The sequence below is a fragment of the Takifugu flavidus genome, chromosome 10 (genome assembly GCF_003711565.1).
Source record: "Takifugu flavidus isolate HTHZ2018 chromosome 10, ASM371156v2, whole genome shotgun sequence".
Classification (NCBI taxonomy): domain Eukaryota; kingdom Metazoa; phylum Chordata; class Actinopteri; order Tetraodontiformes; family Tetraodontidae; genus Takifugu; species Takifugu flavidus.
In genome coordinates this window covers 367,107-383,159 of record NC_079529.1, presented here as the reverse complement: position 1 = coordinate 383,159, position 16,053 = coordinate 367,107, and the positions used below count along the sequence as shown (strand labels likewise).

Genomic DNA, 16,053 nt, shown 5'->3' with positions numbered 1-16,053 from the left:
GGGGGACTGTAGGGGGCCAAAAGGGGGTTGGCGAGCACTGCGGCGTTTGGACTAGCGGAGGTAAGAGGACCCACGGGGGCTGGAACTCGTTCCCCCGTGTACCAGAGCTGAATAATGAGAAAACGTGTGTGTTGAGTCCAGATCCAAACACCTGCATCGACTGTAAATACGGCCCTCGGTACAATGAACGGAGCAGAAAACCGTTGTTACGGAAAGCTTTTATTGCACCGGCGATGGCATTTAAATAGAAAAACACCCGACTCGCACCAAACAGTGAGATGTACATAGTGACCTTTAAATCTGCAGCCCTCATTAAAACTACCGCTCCACTCGGTATAAAACACCAGGATTATGTGCTGACTTTTGATCTCTTTATTTAATCTTATGAAAACATCATCTGTGGTTTGTTCAACTAATGTTTTCTGTGCAAGACATTTTAAAGCAATAGATGGCACTTTGTCTTTGGAAATGAAACCACTTTAAACTCAACAGTAACATAGTCAGGTGGTTTAGCTATTACTGAAGGTATCCACAACACAACATTGTCCTAAAGAATAAATAAATGACGCTATAACACTTGTATGTATAAATATGGTATACGCGTGTATTAATATGTCCAAAGAATCCATTATTCCAATACGCAGAAAATGGCATGTTGTTGATTATATCTAAATAGTGACAAATGAGTTACTTCATGACCGAGTATGAGAAGGCAGAAAAGACTGTGAAAAGATATTTTAGAGGCAAATCAAGGAGGGATTTAAAAAAAAGAAGATACACATAAATGGGCATGTCTGTCCTGGTGATTATTAACACCTTATTAATGAGGCTTCAAACAGGTTCCATCAGAAGTTCTTCGATGTCGGATCCCTCCAGCTCACGGAACGCAGCATGAGAGCCAATCACAAACAAGGTTGCTCCTGACAAACCACACAGCATCAGAGTTAATATCAGACAGTTTTACAGCTGCTGGCTCAGTTTAGGTGATAAATAGACGGTGAGACGAGCTTCTGAACACAGCAAATTTTATTTACCCTCCTGTTTCATTCCTTTTTTCCGGGTTCACTTTTCACACTTCATTTTAAGAACCACTAAAACAATCTCCTCTATTGTTGCTTTGGGTTTAACTTTAAAAACAGAATCCTGCATCATTGCTGCCATCAAGTGTTTATGCCTGTGGAACTGGGGGGAGTAGAGTAGGTACTAATAAAAAAGGGACGGAATATATTTGAACATTATACAGTCACCCTGGCAACAACTGCAAATATAGATGCAGTCCAAACGCAGGTCATGTGACTTTTACTTACCCAGAACCCAAAAGACTGCAGCTCCAGCTCCAGCCAACCAGAACACGGGTAGAGACACGGCTCCGGCCAGACTCATCTGGTGAGGCACAGTCAGCTCCTTGCCTGTTTCGTTACACCAAATATGTGTTTAACAGGAGAAATCGTGCAGCTAATTAGAATAGTTCAGTGAATTCTCAAACCGATGATAAAATAAAGGAGATCACAGCACACAGAATGTCTCCTATGCGCCTTAGGTTTAATTAACTATATTTCAGGGCTCCGATGCAGCATTACTCACCAAAGACGACCAGTTTAGACTCCATAGACTTGAGGTGGATTATGTAAAAGGCACCAACAAACACAGCCAAGGCGATCAGCAGCATAGGAGAGCTGATGCTGGAGGGAAAAAACCAATAGTTGAAGCACAGTATTAACTATGGCAACACTTTACATTACAGTTACACTAAGGAGCTAAATACTTTTGTTCAAATTTCACACAAGCTTTTGTACTGCTTTAATATGTGATGTGGCCAAAACACTCCATCCAAGCCCCTGGAAAGGCCTCTTTAACAGCCTTACATGCAGTACAGGATGAGACCCAGGAAGATGAAAGTGTAGTTGCTGTTGTAAATCTCCACATTTTTTACAACCCTCTGACACATCTCTCCGAAGTTGCGGGGTTTTGAAAACTTGCGCTGGTCCACAAAGCCTGCCCAGGGTCGAATGGACAAGCGACGCCTGTCGAACCATTCTTTGGCCACACTGGCAGACAGTCCTTTGGGGAACCCGAACCTGCGGAGGAGAAAAGATGGTTCAATGGCAAAGGCTATTTTATCAGTCACTGACACTGGGTTATACTGTACGGATGAGAGAAAATAGTAATCTTTCAGTGCCATAATATGTACAGCAATAATAGAATTGCTTTTATGTTAAGACAACACATTAGGAACAGATATTGAGTGTGTACAGAAGCTTCTTACTTTGCCATGATTCCTGCTCCACCTGTGCCCGTGGGCTGAGCGTCTTCCGCACTGAAAAGATCTCCAGCCTTACTGTCCATGTCTACCTGACAGTTCTCCCCCTTTGGAGCACCAGATACCATCTACAGTCCTTTGAATGGCACAAAAGGAGCTGCAGAAACACACAAACAAAAAAACACACACTTTAAAAGCATATTTTTACTTGCTGCACAGCTAAAGTCCACAGCAACACGTAAAACTTGAGAAATATATAATGTAAAGTAGTCCACCGTGAAGTCTGACCGATCAGAATGCTCCAATACCAGATTTTTGTAATCATTGTTGTTAACACCTCGAATTAGAGAATAAAACATGACTAGTGACACACTCACTATTCATTTATCGACTTAACTCTTCTTAGCTCATAGCTTCGACAGAGAAGTTAAAAATAACGACGGAATAACGAAAGGTTATTAATGCACAGCTAGAAGCAGACATAAAGCGTGTGCGTGAACGCGTGCACTGCTGTAGCTCAATTCAGTTGCTCCCACCAGACGTAGGTTGGTTCCACGACAGCATTTATGTAATGGAACTTTTCAGTCACTGCCACATAAACACTCAAGATCTTCCAAGAATTGTGTGCCTAACACGCCTAGAAACGTTCGTATTTAAATAACATTGACGACGTTACTAAATCCACACACTTGGACGGTATAAAGTTCCTTAAAATTAATGCAGCGACGACACTTTGTTGTTGAAAAGCTTCCTACAGCTAAAGAATTAGCATCTCTACCATATTATGCACTCTCAAATTTGGATTTTTTTTTTGCATCATACCTCAGGAAAATGAGCGTTTATGAATGAAACCCGTAAAGACTTGATGACAGGATCTGTATTCGTTTTAAATATGTATACTTAAATATGTATACCTTCGGCGGAGAGCTTTGTTGACGTGCGGCTTCTCGGTCGTGATGAGGACCCAGTTTTCAACTTCCTGTTGTCGGGAGCAGAACACCACCCCCTACCGACCATGTCGCGCAACTTCATCTCTTCGAATAACCGGTCGCCTTTTAACACGGTGATTTTGACACTATAAAGCTTTACAATTCTTTCCGAGGGTTGGGGAAGGGATTTCATCCCTCCGTTTTCCTCGATATTCTCGCAGCAAGTCACAACGAATTTGGATCAGCTGTTCCATAGATTGACAGTAGAACGTGACCGGAAGTATTTGAGCAAACGGGGCGTCGTGATTGGTCGGTTCTCTGTTATTGTGTTTTTCTTGTCAGTCGTGCAGGTCCGGACGGAAGCGCAGTGGGAGTTTCCCTCAAAGCTAATAAGAAGCAGCCAAAGTATCAGGCACTGCTCCAATGTCAGCCGATGCTTTAGAACAGTAGCAGCCAGTGCTCATGCTTAAACTGAAGATACTTTCCGAATGAGGAACTTCTGTCGTTTCCAGTACGTTCTTTAGTCACAGGTGGACAAATGTTTGTCTACTAGCAAACTAATATGCCTGTGATGTATGTCAAAACTGCGTGCACTTCCTTAAAAGCTGAAGGGTATTTTTAACTAGTGTTTTAAATATATAGCTATTTGTTCTGGTGTTTCCCCCTGCACAGAAAGGCGGTTACGTAACGTGCCAAGGATATAATTTCTGACTGGTGGCTGCTGCACATCTCGGAAGCGCCTCGTTTCTTGAAGCGACGATCGCGTTGAAAGTCCAAAGCCGTCAAATTGAGCCCTGCTGAGGACACCGTCGCACTGAAAAAGAGGTAGGATTTAAACTCCACATCGTAGGGCTGCAGATAGAGCAGAGAGCTCCACGACGCTGAAACGACGCACGTATGATTGTAACCGTGAACTTGCTGACAGGCTCTTGGTACCGACTGTCTCACAGGGTTTTAATTTAATTTTTAATGTGCTGCAAGCGATGCAAGGGAACGAGCTACGTCTCAAACATGTCTGAAGACTCGAGTCAGGGCAATATTGCTCAGCAGGGACTTGAACTCGATGCCTTTGTTTGCAATATGATGTTGTTGCCCACTGCGGTTGCACACGTAGCAGTGTGGCCTTTAAAAGGTGCCGGGGGCCTCTGTCCCGGGACACACACATACACAGCTTCACTGACACGTTGCTATCTCTCGGACCAAGAGTCCTTTATAGGTAAGAAAGAGGACAACGGGAAAATCCATGGCTGCAGTGCATCGCCAAGGATACCCACTCAGACACTCAGTTTTCTGGGATGAAACGGAATGCCTGAACTACTACGGGATGTTGTCTCTTCACGAGGTCTTTGAAATAGTTGGTTCTCAGCTGACAGAGACCGACATTGAAGTCCTGTCATTCCTTCTGAAAGAAACCTTTGCCGCACCACACCCGCTTGATCCAGCAGGTTGGACAGTTGAGCCTCGTGAAGGCGATCCAGGTGATTCAGGGGTCTCTCCGTGTTCTGAGCTGCTAAGAACATGGAGGCAGTTAAAGCCACAGAGCTCCCAAGAGTCCTTAGTGGACTCCTGTAAGCCAACAAGCGGCCTTGAGCTGTTGTTGGAGCTGGAAAGACGAGGATACATCAGTGACGGGCAGCTGGAGCCGCTGCTGCAACTCTTGAGAGTTCTGACTCGGCACGATCTGCTGCCTTTTGTGTCTCGCAAGAAACGGAGGACAGGTGAGGGTCAGAGTCGGATATCGGAGTATCTAACTAGCTCCGTCACGACTGACAGTCTTATGGTTGTTTGCAGTTTCTCCAGAGAGAACTGAGTGCAGTTATGGAACCAAAAACATCGAGTTGGCGTGCACCTCTGGAATGCAACATGGCTGCAGGCCCACTGAAATACCATTTTCATCCTTCACACAGAACCTGAGAACAAGTAAGTTTTAATGTTGTTCAACATTCCTGACCAAACGTCATTTAGCTACGAGTTTATCCCTTTATTAGGAAGGTGGCGTGGTCCAAGCTTGTGTTAAATGCTCACGTGCACGGTACAATGATCACGCCTTCATTGTAGGGTGACAACGGTCATTTAACAGGAAGAAGGGTGGAGAAACCTTTGCATCGCGTCAACACCCATGTTTCATACGTGTACTTTCATATGTGGCCTCTCAGGTTTTTACCCGCCTGTGCCTGAACCATCACTGAGGAGGAGGAGGAGGAAGAAGAGAGGGAATGGGTGGAGCCACAAGCCCAAGAAGACAAGCAGACAGAGTCGCCTGATGCCCCCGCAGCCGCCTGCTCATAAAGCCTCCTGCAGTAAGTACAGCCTGTCTGTTCCTCCACCGCACTTCCATCCTCTCTTTACTGCCTCTTAGAATGATTTCCCCACCTTTTCCAAACATCTTAAACTCTTAATTGATTTCTGATCAGCTTCTTTCACAGTCGCTATTATGACAAAAATAACCTCCAATGTTGCCAGTTGTGAAAGTAGCGTGCATGAGCACAGAAACGTAGATCCATTGAGCTTTTGTTGCATGACCTTTTTTTTTTAAACTTCTGCTTGTTCAACAGTTGTCAAAACCTTTTAAATAGAAGAATGCAGGTGTCATTCATCATTGTGTGATGGCTAAATTCTCATCCTAAACACCTCTTGAGCTGTTTAGAGAACATCGATCGTGTTAAAAGGCACATGCGGTTTAGAAGAGGTGAATCCTGATACAATTGTAAATTAAAAATCGGCACTTGCCAAATCCGAGCTGTAGGAAACTCAAATGCCACGTGGACAATAATCACGCTGTTAACCTAGTAGCCCCTCCCATGGTGGGAGCACGAGCCCTTTTAATTAATAAACTGAGATGATGCTGCTTTGCCCTGGGAGTTGTGGAAGAGTCGATGAATATTCCTCATTTGAGTTTATGTTGAAAACACAAAAACTCTCTACACATTCTCAACATTCACATCTACACATTTGTCTAATAGCTCTGTTTGCAGAAGACTATATTATTATTATTATTAACATAAAGGGCTTAATCTAGTGGACCATTTTGGCCAAAATGAAGGTTTTCAAAAGCCGCTTCAACTGTTGGACACAGATGGATGTTGCCTTTGCTTGTGTGCACTGACTGATGGTGCAGAAACGTAGAGCTCTGAATGTGAATTGCAGAGATTCAGCCACTATTTCCCATCAGCCCCTCTTCACACACTTTTGCCCTCCCATCTGACCTTTTTTCTGTAATCCATCACTGTGTCTGCTTCTGTTCGTAACCTAGCTGAACGTCCGCTGTTTCCATAATGCAAAGAAACGCTTCCGTTCATCACGCCTCCTCTTGTTGTGCTTGGTTGTCAAGTGTGATGGAGTTTACTTCTGCTTCTGTCAAATCAGCCGCCCTGACTCCGTCATCAGTGTCCTGGCTGCTCCGTGTTACGTCTGTTGCCTGCCTTAAGATAAACAACAGCTAAGATCTCACAGGGCAGTAAAGTTGAGATAAGAGTCCCAGCTTGAAGTCAGCATAGTCATTAATGCTGTGCGGCAACATTTCTAGCATCTATTGGCTAAGCAGAGCCACAGCCGGCCTGATGAATGCAGACGGCTGTCCGAGCTGCTCCTAGCAGGATGAGTGCTGTGTCTGTGCCTGTGAACATGTTGCTCTCTTGACTCCCCATTTGATTCCACCAGGTTGGATTGTGACTCAGATGCAGTAACCTAAGAAAGACATCATGGAGACAAAGGGAGAGATTGAGAAACAAAACAGTCTCAGTCCATACTTACTGCTGTATGGTGACCGTCTCTGTCATGCTCACAAGTCTGGGCCCGTGCTGAAGGTAAAAGAGGCTCTCCCCTTGCTACTGCAGCGGCTGCTGCAGCCATTTTGCTCTGCATTGAATGATTGCTCCTTGCTGCCCCTACCCAATCCCCTTCAGGGAATTTAGGAAAAAAAAATCACCCGTGGTGCATTTGAGTGCTGTTTGTTCAGGCTGCTCAAATATCTTTAAGATTCTTTTTATTCTGCCGCTGGTTCTTGGTGTCAGGGTTTCAAACAACCATGATAAAACCTTTCACTAAGAATAAGAATAAATACATTTCTGACCACTTTTTTCCTCACGTATGAGGTTATTTGATCTAAAAACAGAACAATTGGGACAGTGTAGAGAAACCAAATTCACATTCCCATTTTCCGAGGACACCTTTTTGTCTTCACCTTCATCATCGCAGGTGAATCATAAGGAAAATGGCGGCACTGACGCTGCAGTTTGGGATATTTTGACCAAGTCTCAGGTGCATATGCAGCTGTTAGACGGGAGTTTTTTAATGTAATGATCTTTTTCTGCAGATTGGCTCAGAGTTTCTAAAATGGCTGCTATTTTTCTGCTGCTCTGTCTTGAAGAACAGCTCAGCCCAAAGATTCCTCTAAAAAGCCAACATGACAGAGCTTTTGCATCACCTATTGTAATTTAATTCAAATCCTTACAGTTTGACAACCTTTTCCCCTACAAATGAAGTGCTTCGGGTGACTCTAAATTTGACACAAATATTGATTTGAACCTTTTTTTTTTTTTTTTTTTTTTTAAATTGGATTTGTGGGCAAATTGGTTACTGGTGGTGAGACCCGTCCCAAGCATGTCCAGTTTCTGGTTGATTTTGACCCTGGCCACTGAAATTCCATGAATTAGCCACATTGCAGCTTGGAGACATGAGTGCTGTGCCCTGCCTGCTTGATGCTGAAACCAACTGACTCGACAGATGTTCATCCCACTTGTGCTTGTCTCTTCTTCTCTCTCCCTCTGTGTTTGCAGTTCTAAACAGACCTACCTGAGTGTCAGGCTAACGGTATCCTTACACACACTGAGAGGCAGAGAACGAGCAGTAAACGCTCAAACCACGCAAAATGGGGCAGAGTGATTTTTATTTGTGAGGGGAAGAGAGAGAAAGACGTGCGCGTTCTCCTCTTGGCACTCCTCTAACGCTCCACTCTCTTGGTCAGTCATTCAGCAGAAAAACGGATCAATAAAGAGTTGAAGCTCTTCGTGCCAAGTGACTCCTCCTAAATGGGTGCTTAAACTTTTTTTTTTTCCCTTTTTCGGTGGGGTGAGATGGAGGAAGCCAAACACCCGGTGTTTAAAGGGAGAAAATGAAAGCTGTGCTTTCTAATGTCCTGTCTAAGTGGATGCCTCTGTGTCTGATGAAGCGTGAAGTGCTCTGTAACCCTAACAAAATGACCATGATTGTGTTGCTGTGGTTTTAAATGGCCTCCTCTGCAGCGGCCCTATCTCTGCCTCCATCCTGCTTGGTATAAATGGGATGGCAGAAATGGAGGACATCCATAAATACAGTAATTGCATGAAGGGCAGGTGTTTATCAGAGACACAGCCTTTAGAACCTGGAATGATTCAAAAGGTCCAACTGTTTACACCATTTTAACTCACTAAGTCCAAGTATCCACTGAGGTGGATTTATTGGATGATTTAATGCACAAAGCTTCATGGCCACCACATTGTTCTTTATGTAAAGCTCCCCATTCATTGTTGTTTTGTTAAAAATTTAATAAAATGGTCATTTTGGAAAATGGAATTTTTAAACAAACCTGTAAAGACCCCTTAGTTTTAAAGAGCACTTTGTTAGTTTTAAAGAGCACTTTGTTAGTTTTAAAGAGCACTTTGAAGATGCTGACTCCCTTTGGTCTGCTGCAGAGATGTGTCCATGCAGCCAGATGTTCACCCCAGCAACAGCTGCAGAGGCCGGAGGGCATTTAGCTGTCCAACCAGATGCCTGCATTTAAAGTGAGCTTGTGGTTATTTTGCCTAAACTATGCTGATGACATTTCCTATTCTTTCTTTTTTGGTTTGTAAATGGTTTGAAAATAAGCTGTAACTTGAGAAGTTTAACCATTAATTAATAATGACAGTAAAAAATGGGGTCTTGCATAGCGATGCCTCTTGAAAGGAAAAAAGACTATTGACGTTCTGAGTCAACTAAAGTTTAACTTTGGTAGCTGAGTCTCTTCTAGCCCTGCGCATTTTAAACATGTCTTAGACCACATTGCTGAAGTCTCCTCTTTGATCCGGGATCCGGTTTTCTAATTACAGCCTGTTCAGGCATTAATGCAGAAGCCAGCCTTTGGCTACTGCTCTGCCACAAATGTTAAAACATGCAAAATCAATGCTTTAATTCAACATTTACATTTCTAATGTTGGCATTTTCCAAACTGAATCCCTCCTGGGTTTTGGACTATTCCCTGTAGTCCCAAACACAACGTGAATGGAAGCACAGTAACACGCAGCATCGAGGAGCTCTTTCATTATTCTTTACGTCCACGTCTAAATGAACACTCTTCTGTTGACTATTACCTGTGATGCCTTCTGCAAATACTTTAAAGTGTCTTTTTTTTTTTTTAAAACAACCTCACAAAGATTTCCTACGTCTTGATGCACCTTTGCAATCCCAAATTTAAAACGTTCGGAAGCAGGGTTCCGAAAGAACCGTGGAGGGAAAACGTTCTTCTGTCTTTGGTCGTGAATGGTGCATATTTAACAGGCATTTAGTGCAGCTAGGCAGGTTTTTGTTGCAGCACTCGTCATCAGCCGCTGGGTTCCGCTGGAAGGTCTGGAATAATGACCTGGGGGACCGAGTCGTCGCGCTCTTGCTCAGTACAGTATGTATCCTCTAATCTTCCTCGCTGTACTGTTGCATGAACGCCAGTCCTGTTAATGCCCACTCCAGCATCACATCACACTAGAGGGCTGTCGTTGTCATTTCTGCCATAATCCCAGCTTGGTTTCATAGAAGCGTTATATATAAATAATACCTGAACTGCCTGGGAAGAAAGGAATACTCCAGCGTTCCGCTCCCCTCAGAACAAGCACCACAGGTTCTCTCTGGCGGAACCTCCCAAGTCTTTGTGCAATAAGTCTGCTCTGTCCTGGAAAAGTGCTTCTGCTTCTCAGGATTTTAAGTCGTCCTGTTTGATTTGTGCTCCTTTGAAAAGGCCATTCGCTAACGTAGACGATGCGACGAGCTGTCTTCTAATGACTGTGTCCTGTCTCCTTCCTTTCCGTCTCTTTTGTGGTAATTGTCAACTTGCTCTGGTTTTAACTTTCTCTGAACTGCCCTCTTCTCCCCTTCTGTCCTTCCTCGCTGCCATCGCTCCTTCTACCCCTTCATTCCACATTGTCACCCCTTGGTCTCCACCACTGCTTCCTCCACTCTTTCCCATCACCAGATATCCGCCTGCGTGTCAGGGCTGAATACCTGGAGCATGAGTCGGCGCTCCGTAATGGCATCTCATCAGACAAGCAGCATCCCTTGGAGCGACAGTTTGAGCTGTTCAGTCAAGCCAACATGCTGCTCCGCACCAGAGATCTGGGTTCTATCGTCTGCGACATCAAGTTCACAGACCTGGACAACCTCGAGGCCTTCTGGAGCGACTACCTGAATGGAGATCTGCTGGAGGCCCTCAAGGTGGTCTTCATCAACGACACCCTGAGGATGGCAGCAGGGACAGAGGGCGTCCGCTTGCTGATCAGTGTGGACCAGGATGACTATGAGGAAGGCCGAAGGCTGCTAGGGGCCTTTGTCTGTAGGGGGAGAATGTTGCCGTCTGGTAACAGAATCCACACACAGACCCACTGGACTGTATAACCTTTAGGTATAAATATATAACTTATGACGAATGAAATGGTAGAAATGCTATTTCAGAAGTGGTTACAGCCAAACTGGATGCATTTTCAGGCCTCCTTTATAGTTGCGATTCATGTGAAAGCCGCTAGATGGCAGCACTTTCCATCTCTTTGTGTTCCTGACGGGCCTTAAAATTTCTGCATTCTTTTCTGTTGGAATATTACCATTATTTATGAATGAAACAGAATATCGATGGGTAGGGTGTTTTTCCCTCACGTGCAGATGCTCCATGCACGTATGAAACTGGATCTTTTTTACTCCTACTCAGAAAAGAAGCAGGCATGTGAAGAGTGTAGTCAATATTTTGAATATGGTCTGTTGGCATTTTGGCTGCCACTTGATAAGAAATACAGCTGTCATATTGACACTCTGGCACGAATATAATCGTATTTGGTTTCAGGGTTTACTTTCTATTTAAGGATAGACTAGAAAAGTTGTCCAGTGTGGCGCTGTGGTGTCAGACACACACATTCTGTTCTCTTTGACTCAGCAGATTTGAAAATAAGTCGAGTCAAGGCATCTTTTTATTACAACCAGGCAAAGGAAGGTTTCTGATCTTTGACGATCCATCCTGAAAAATGTGCCTCTCCGTAAACTTTGGGAAGTGTGATCCACTCCTGCACCTACCCAGCAGCAGATAACAAAGAGTGAGTTTCTCAACTGCGTCGCGATAGCCCGTGTTATTGCCGTGGTCAGTGGATGCGGCCAGTTGCCTGTAGATGACATCAGTGATTAAGCCGAGGCCGCAGCGGACCGTGGAAGATTCATCATCCCAAACTTGTCAACAACAGCTGGGATCATGTAATGATGGCTCGTATCCAGGGCTGGCGCTGGGCCCCGCTAAAGCACAGGACAGTGTGTCGGTCAATAGAAGTGATGTTGGGGAGATCAAAATCAAAAGTGCACATCCCAGCCTCGCTCAGCCCTGCTCTGTAGGCCCAGTAGAGTGGCTCATGGACAGCTGTCGACCCACCCTGCTGGAACTAATGCCTGGACTTCACTCATGGTGGAAGATCAATAAGGGCCCTCTGCTAAGTCCCCCCACACAGGCACGACTTAGGCAGACAGACTTACCACCGTGAGGTTCTGCTGGTCCAGGTGGAGGGAGAAACAAAGGGCACATGTTCACGCGTGCTCCTGTTTGGCCTGAAAGATGGAGTGTGACGCTCCCCTTTGGTGAATGAGGAAAGAAAATTACATTTTTGTTAAAAACAGTAGCTTTTGGAATGGCAATTGTCTTTTTTTTCTCTTTTTTTGTGAAGGTCTTTATATCTTAAACTTTATTTCTGGTGATTAATAAAAGTATAATGGTTTAAAGTAATTTGTTGTTGTGTTTGACTTGTGGTGTTCAGCGGCTCGGTTCTGCCTGTTTCAGTGTCGGATCATCACAGAAGAGAAGAGCACTGATGAACATTTTACTGCAGCATCTTTTAAAATGTCGATAAAAATGTTTTGTGTCCGGATGTGAAGCAACAGCCCCCCCGATAGTGACGCCTCAATCTTGACTCCTTTATATTTCCTTTTTTCTGCCTGTCAAATCTGAAAACATAGTAGAAATGTAACCTTTATCAAACATCCATGTAGTTAAGTTTAGATCAATTTACAAATCTATAGGTTAGAAAATTCATAATTCACGGATATCCTGAGAAAAAACTTGGAAATATCTCCTGTTTGGCTGTTTCCGGTGTCCAAAATAGCTTTTCTAAAATCGACATGGTTATTTCCTCCATTTTCTGACGGCCAGATGTTGTCGCTGCTGAACTGTTCCCTCTGTCCGACCGACAAGCTGGTGTCCAACATGCTCTTCCTCTTTACTGATGATCTTCCTCCTCCTCACTGCGACACAAACGCGACCAAAGAAAGTAACCAAAGTGCTGCTGAAGGGCGAAAAAGCAAAATTCTGTTAAGACCACCAGCGAGCAACAGGCGAGGGGGGCGGGGTTTGGAGCGTCACGCGCTGCTGTCGCCATGTTTGTCGAATCGGTGTAAAACCTTAGTGACAATTCAACACATTTGTGTTGCGACTCTTTGATTGGTTGTTACGCAATTCCGAGAACATAGCGATATTGTCATCTTCAGAAAGGGAACTGGCCTTTGTAGCTTTCCTGTCGCAGACGGCAGCTTAGGCCGTGAACACAGTCTCCGTATTGCTTAAATCCATCAATCCATCCAGGCAGAATCCAAAACATCACCTAAAACATCAGAGATGGAGATTTCAGATTGATAAAAGCTGAAAATAACAAGTTTCAGTCTGTGTCCGTCCGTCCGTTTGTGTTTTACCCATCTAGAATAGACTAATGAGCGGGACAACCACTGAACTGACCCGTCTTACCAAGTGGGCTCCGCCCTCCGCAGAAACCTCTGATGGGCCTGTTTTTCCTCCGTTCACACGGGGCCACAGCTCCACTGCCCCAGGCCTGCTTGGGGAAAACAGAGATTTCTGAAAGCCTGGTTCTTACCACGCCCATCCTGGGAGCAGGACCGGTGCTGTGATGCCCAGAGGGAGACTCGGGCACTGTGTGTGTGTAAAGAGATCCAGTGGAAAGAGCGGTGCAGCGTCCCTCCTCTCAGCAGCAGCTCCTGCGTGTGACCCCGCCACGCTGCCGGAGAAATCAGGACGCATATCTGGAGCGCCGTGGAACAGCAAAGCTCAGGAATATCCACGGCCAGGACAGAGGCCACGCATCAACAAGCCCTGCCCTTCTCTCCATCAGCGGTTCTTCCAGAGGAGTCAGATACCTAGTGGTCCGCTCCGCTGGACTGAGCTGGACTTTGTGAGTGCTGACACCACCTGAACTCGCCCTTACTTCCAGATACACCTCTCCACAATTTCCTTATCAGTCAGAGAACAGCAATGATGTGACATTTTGAAAGAAATATGCTCCAGTCACCCTTTTTTGTCAGAGCCACAGCTGAGGGCTCATTTACAGTCTGCCGGTCCAGGATCTGGCTTTAAAAGGGGCCCCAGGAATCAGCGGGACTGACCCTCAAAGCCCACAGTTCTTCCCTTCGACACGGCAACCGGGCGCTGCGGATCCCTCCGTGATCTACATCCGGGCCAAGGACGGACGGGGTCAAAGGTCACGTTGCCACGGCGACAGAGGTGCGACAGGACCATCTTATCAAAGATCGCAGCAAGAGGAAGACTGTGATGGACCCAACATTGGAAATAATAAAGCTATATTGTTTTTCTTTTTTAATAACTCTATCCATTGCAACACTTCAGTGTTTCTATTACTGGCAGGGGGGGTCTAAAAACATTTCTCTCCCTTTTTTTGGACCAGAACACTTGGAGAGGCTTGGCTTTATTGCCTAAAACGCTTCATAGAGACATCAGAGCTGGGTTTGTGTTCCAAGGTGCAAATTGTATTGGGTTGCAGCAGCTAATGTAATGCCGGGTTGTGCAGCACGGCCCTGGTCATCATCTTTCTGCAGACTTTATTCCACTGTCCGCAGGTGTTCTTCGCACCTGCTTGATTGGATGGAGACTCGAGTCATCTGGTGGCAGCTCGGGCCTAAATCAGTCTCCTATCGAAACGTGTCATCTAAAGCTGATAGACACTACAGCCTTGGACTGGCCCATTGGGGCTCCCTTTATTATATGTATACCCAGCAGCATATGGTTCATCTCTCTGATGGGGGGAATTCTGCAGCTTGTACTGGAGACAGAAAATTAGATTAGATGATCTTCATGAAAGCCTTGTTCCTTGGTTTACCTCTGTGTGTGAGTGTGAGTGTGTGTGTGTGTGTGTGTGTGTGTGTGTGTGTGGTGTGTGTGTGTGTGTGAGTGTGTGTGAGAGAGAGAGAGAGAAGCCGGGGACCAGCAGCAGTTCAAGAGTTTGCAGTGCAGTTTTCTAAATATATCCTGTAAATGTGAAGTGATTGAATGTTCTTCAGCTTATTCCTTCTTTATTATTCAAGATCCTTTTCATTCAAAGATTATTTTGTAGCAAGTCTTTAAGCAACTCTTGTGCATTATTACTAATGGAGCTTAGTCGTCAAATGTTAATTCGGGAATTAACATAATTCATATTTATATATCATCCACGTCACTTGCGTGAATCCAATTATTATTATTACAGTTCGAGTTAAAATAACTCCCTATTATAATTATGTATCTTCAGCATGCACAGTGAACGGATGTAGAATGTTCTCTGCGCGAAACTGCGTGTTTGCTCCCGCACAGCAGATGTTCCCCCTGCGGCCAGCAGGTGGCAGCACAAAGGTGAATCAACTCACGCATATTCAACGTTCCGCGCTGTCATCCAACTTCTGTCCTGCCACGATGAAGTTAGTAGAACGTGCACAAACACGCACTGTTGACACGCACTCCCATTTGGCACTGATACGCATTTGTGTGCAGTAACGAGGCAGTAACCCGCTGGTGGCTCCGGGTCACCCTGGGGCCTTAAAGCCTCCGGAGCCACCGGAGAAAATCAGCGCCGGAAACGAGCATCTTTAACAGGACGCGACTCGATATTTCGCGCAGCCACATTAAATGCTTGAAATGCCTCTGATTGCCAATTACCTCCCGCGCGTCTGCCTCCTCGCACTTCAAACGACAGCCTCGCCGTCCTCTCCTCTCACGCACGCGCCTGTTTCTTCAGCTGCAGCGCCACAGCCACCGGGTCGTCATGGAAACCTCTGAGAGACACACGCCGAGGGTGGGGGGTGTGTTAGAGGAAAGGGGGGACATGAAAGGTTAGGGTGGTAACCCCCGCTACAAACACACGCCTCGGTATAATGTTGAGCCCCAGCCCAGATCAACTGCCCCACACACTGGCCCCTCTTCCACACTCCTCTGCCCGCCCCCCAACTCTCTCCCCCCCATCTTTTTGCTCTCCATCCCTCTCTTGTCCAGACAAGGCTGCTCGCATGGCGGGGATGGAGACGTTCACCGATGGAAACACTGGTAAATTTCCAACATCCACAAACACACTCACGCGACATTTTTCGGGTGGGGGGGGGGGGGTCGTCCTGCTGGCTGTGCTCCGTGTTTGTTTTCACGTTTGCTCTCCTCGGCTCCACGTTCCTCTTCCCCCTCTTTTCTGCTCTAAAATCACACATCTTTTACACGTCAGTTCCAAAAAAGCGTGAGATTACAGAGCACTTTCCTCCCGGTTCCTGTCCTGGGGAGGCGCGCTGGAAATATCAGGCCTAATGATTTTTTTCGTGCGCTGATGGTCTTGTTCTTTTTATTGATTA

The 16,053-nt window shown here is 45.5% G+C and overlaps 2 protein-coding genes and 1 long non-coding RNA gene across 5 annotated transcripts; 1 reads left to right on the top strand and 2 right to left on the bottom strand.

Annotated features, from left to right (window-relative positions):
- Positions 1–203: 203 nt before the first annotated feature.
- On the bottom strand, positions 204–3,470 carry rabac1 (Rab acceptor 1 (prenylated)). Its single transcript, XM_057046179.1, has 6 exons — positions 3,175–3,470; positions 2,267–2,417; positions 1,866–2,078; positions 1,585–1,682; positions 1,308–1,409; positions 204–920 (listed from the first exon to the last, which is right to left on the bottom strand). Exons 2-6 carry the CDS (start codon positions 2,386–2,388, stop codon positions 832–834), a joined length of 624 nt encoding a protein of 207 aa, XP_056902159.1. The 5' UTR covers positions 2,389–2,417; positions 3,175–3,470; the 3' UTR covers positions 204–831.
- A 46-nt stretch (positions 3,471–3,516) lies between these two features.
- On the top strand, positions 3,517–12,169 carry dedd1 (death effector domain-containing 1). Of its 3 annotated transcripts, none has more exons than XM_057046083.1 (6): positions 3,517–3,700; positions 3,862–4,014; positions 4,396–4,907; positions 4,981–5,109; positions 5,346–5,489; positions 10,391–12,169. In XM_057046083.1, exons 3-6 carry the CDS (start codon positions 4,433–4,435, stop codon positions 10,807–10,809), a joined length of 1,167 nt encoding a protein of 388 aa, XP_056902063.1. In that variant the 5' UTR covers positions 3,517–3,700; positions 3,862–4,014; positions 4,396–4,432; the 3' UTR covers positions 10,810–12,169. The 3 variants fall into 3 exon arrangements, with proteins under 3 accessions (XP_056902063.1, XP_056902061.1, XP_056902062.1); XM_057046081.1 differs by having other exon boundaries at positions 3,518–3,719; positions 4,394–4,907; XM_057046082.1 differs by having other exon boundaries at positions 3,518–3,762; positions 4,394–4,907.
- On the bottom strand, positions 11,355–14,611 carry LOC130533070 (uncharacterized). The gene is made up of 2 exons (XR_008952474.1): positions 13,181–14,611; positions 11,355–13,040 (listed from the first exon to the last, which is right to left on the bottom strand). It is a non-coding gene; the product is annotated as an uncharacterized LOC130533070 (long non-coding RNA).
- Between the last annotated feature and the right edge of the window lie 1,442 nt (positions 14,612–16,053).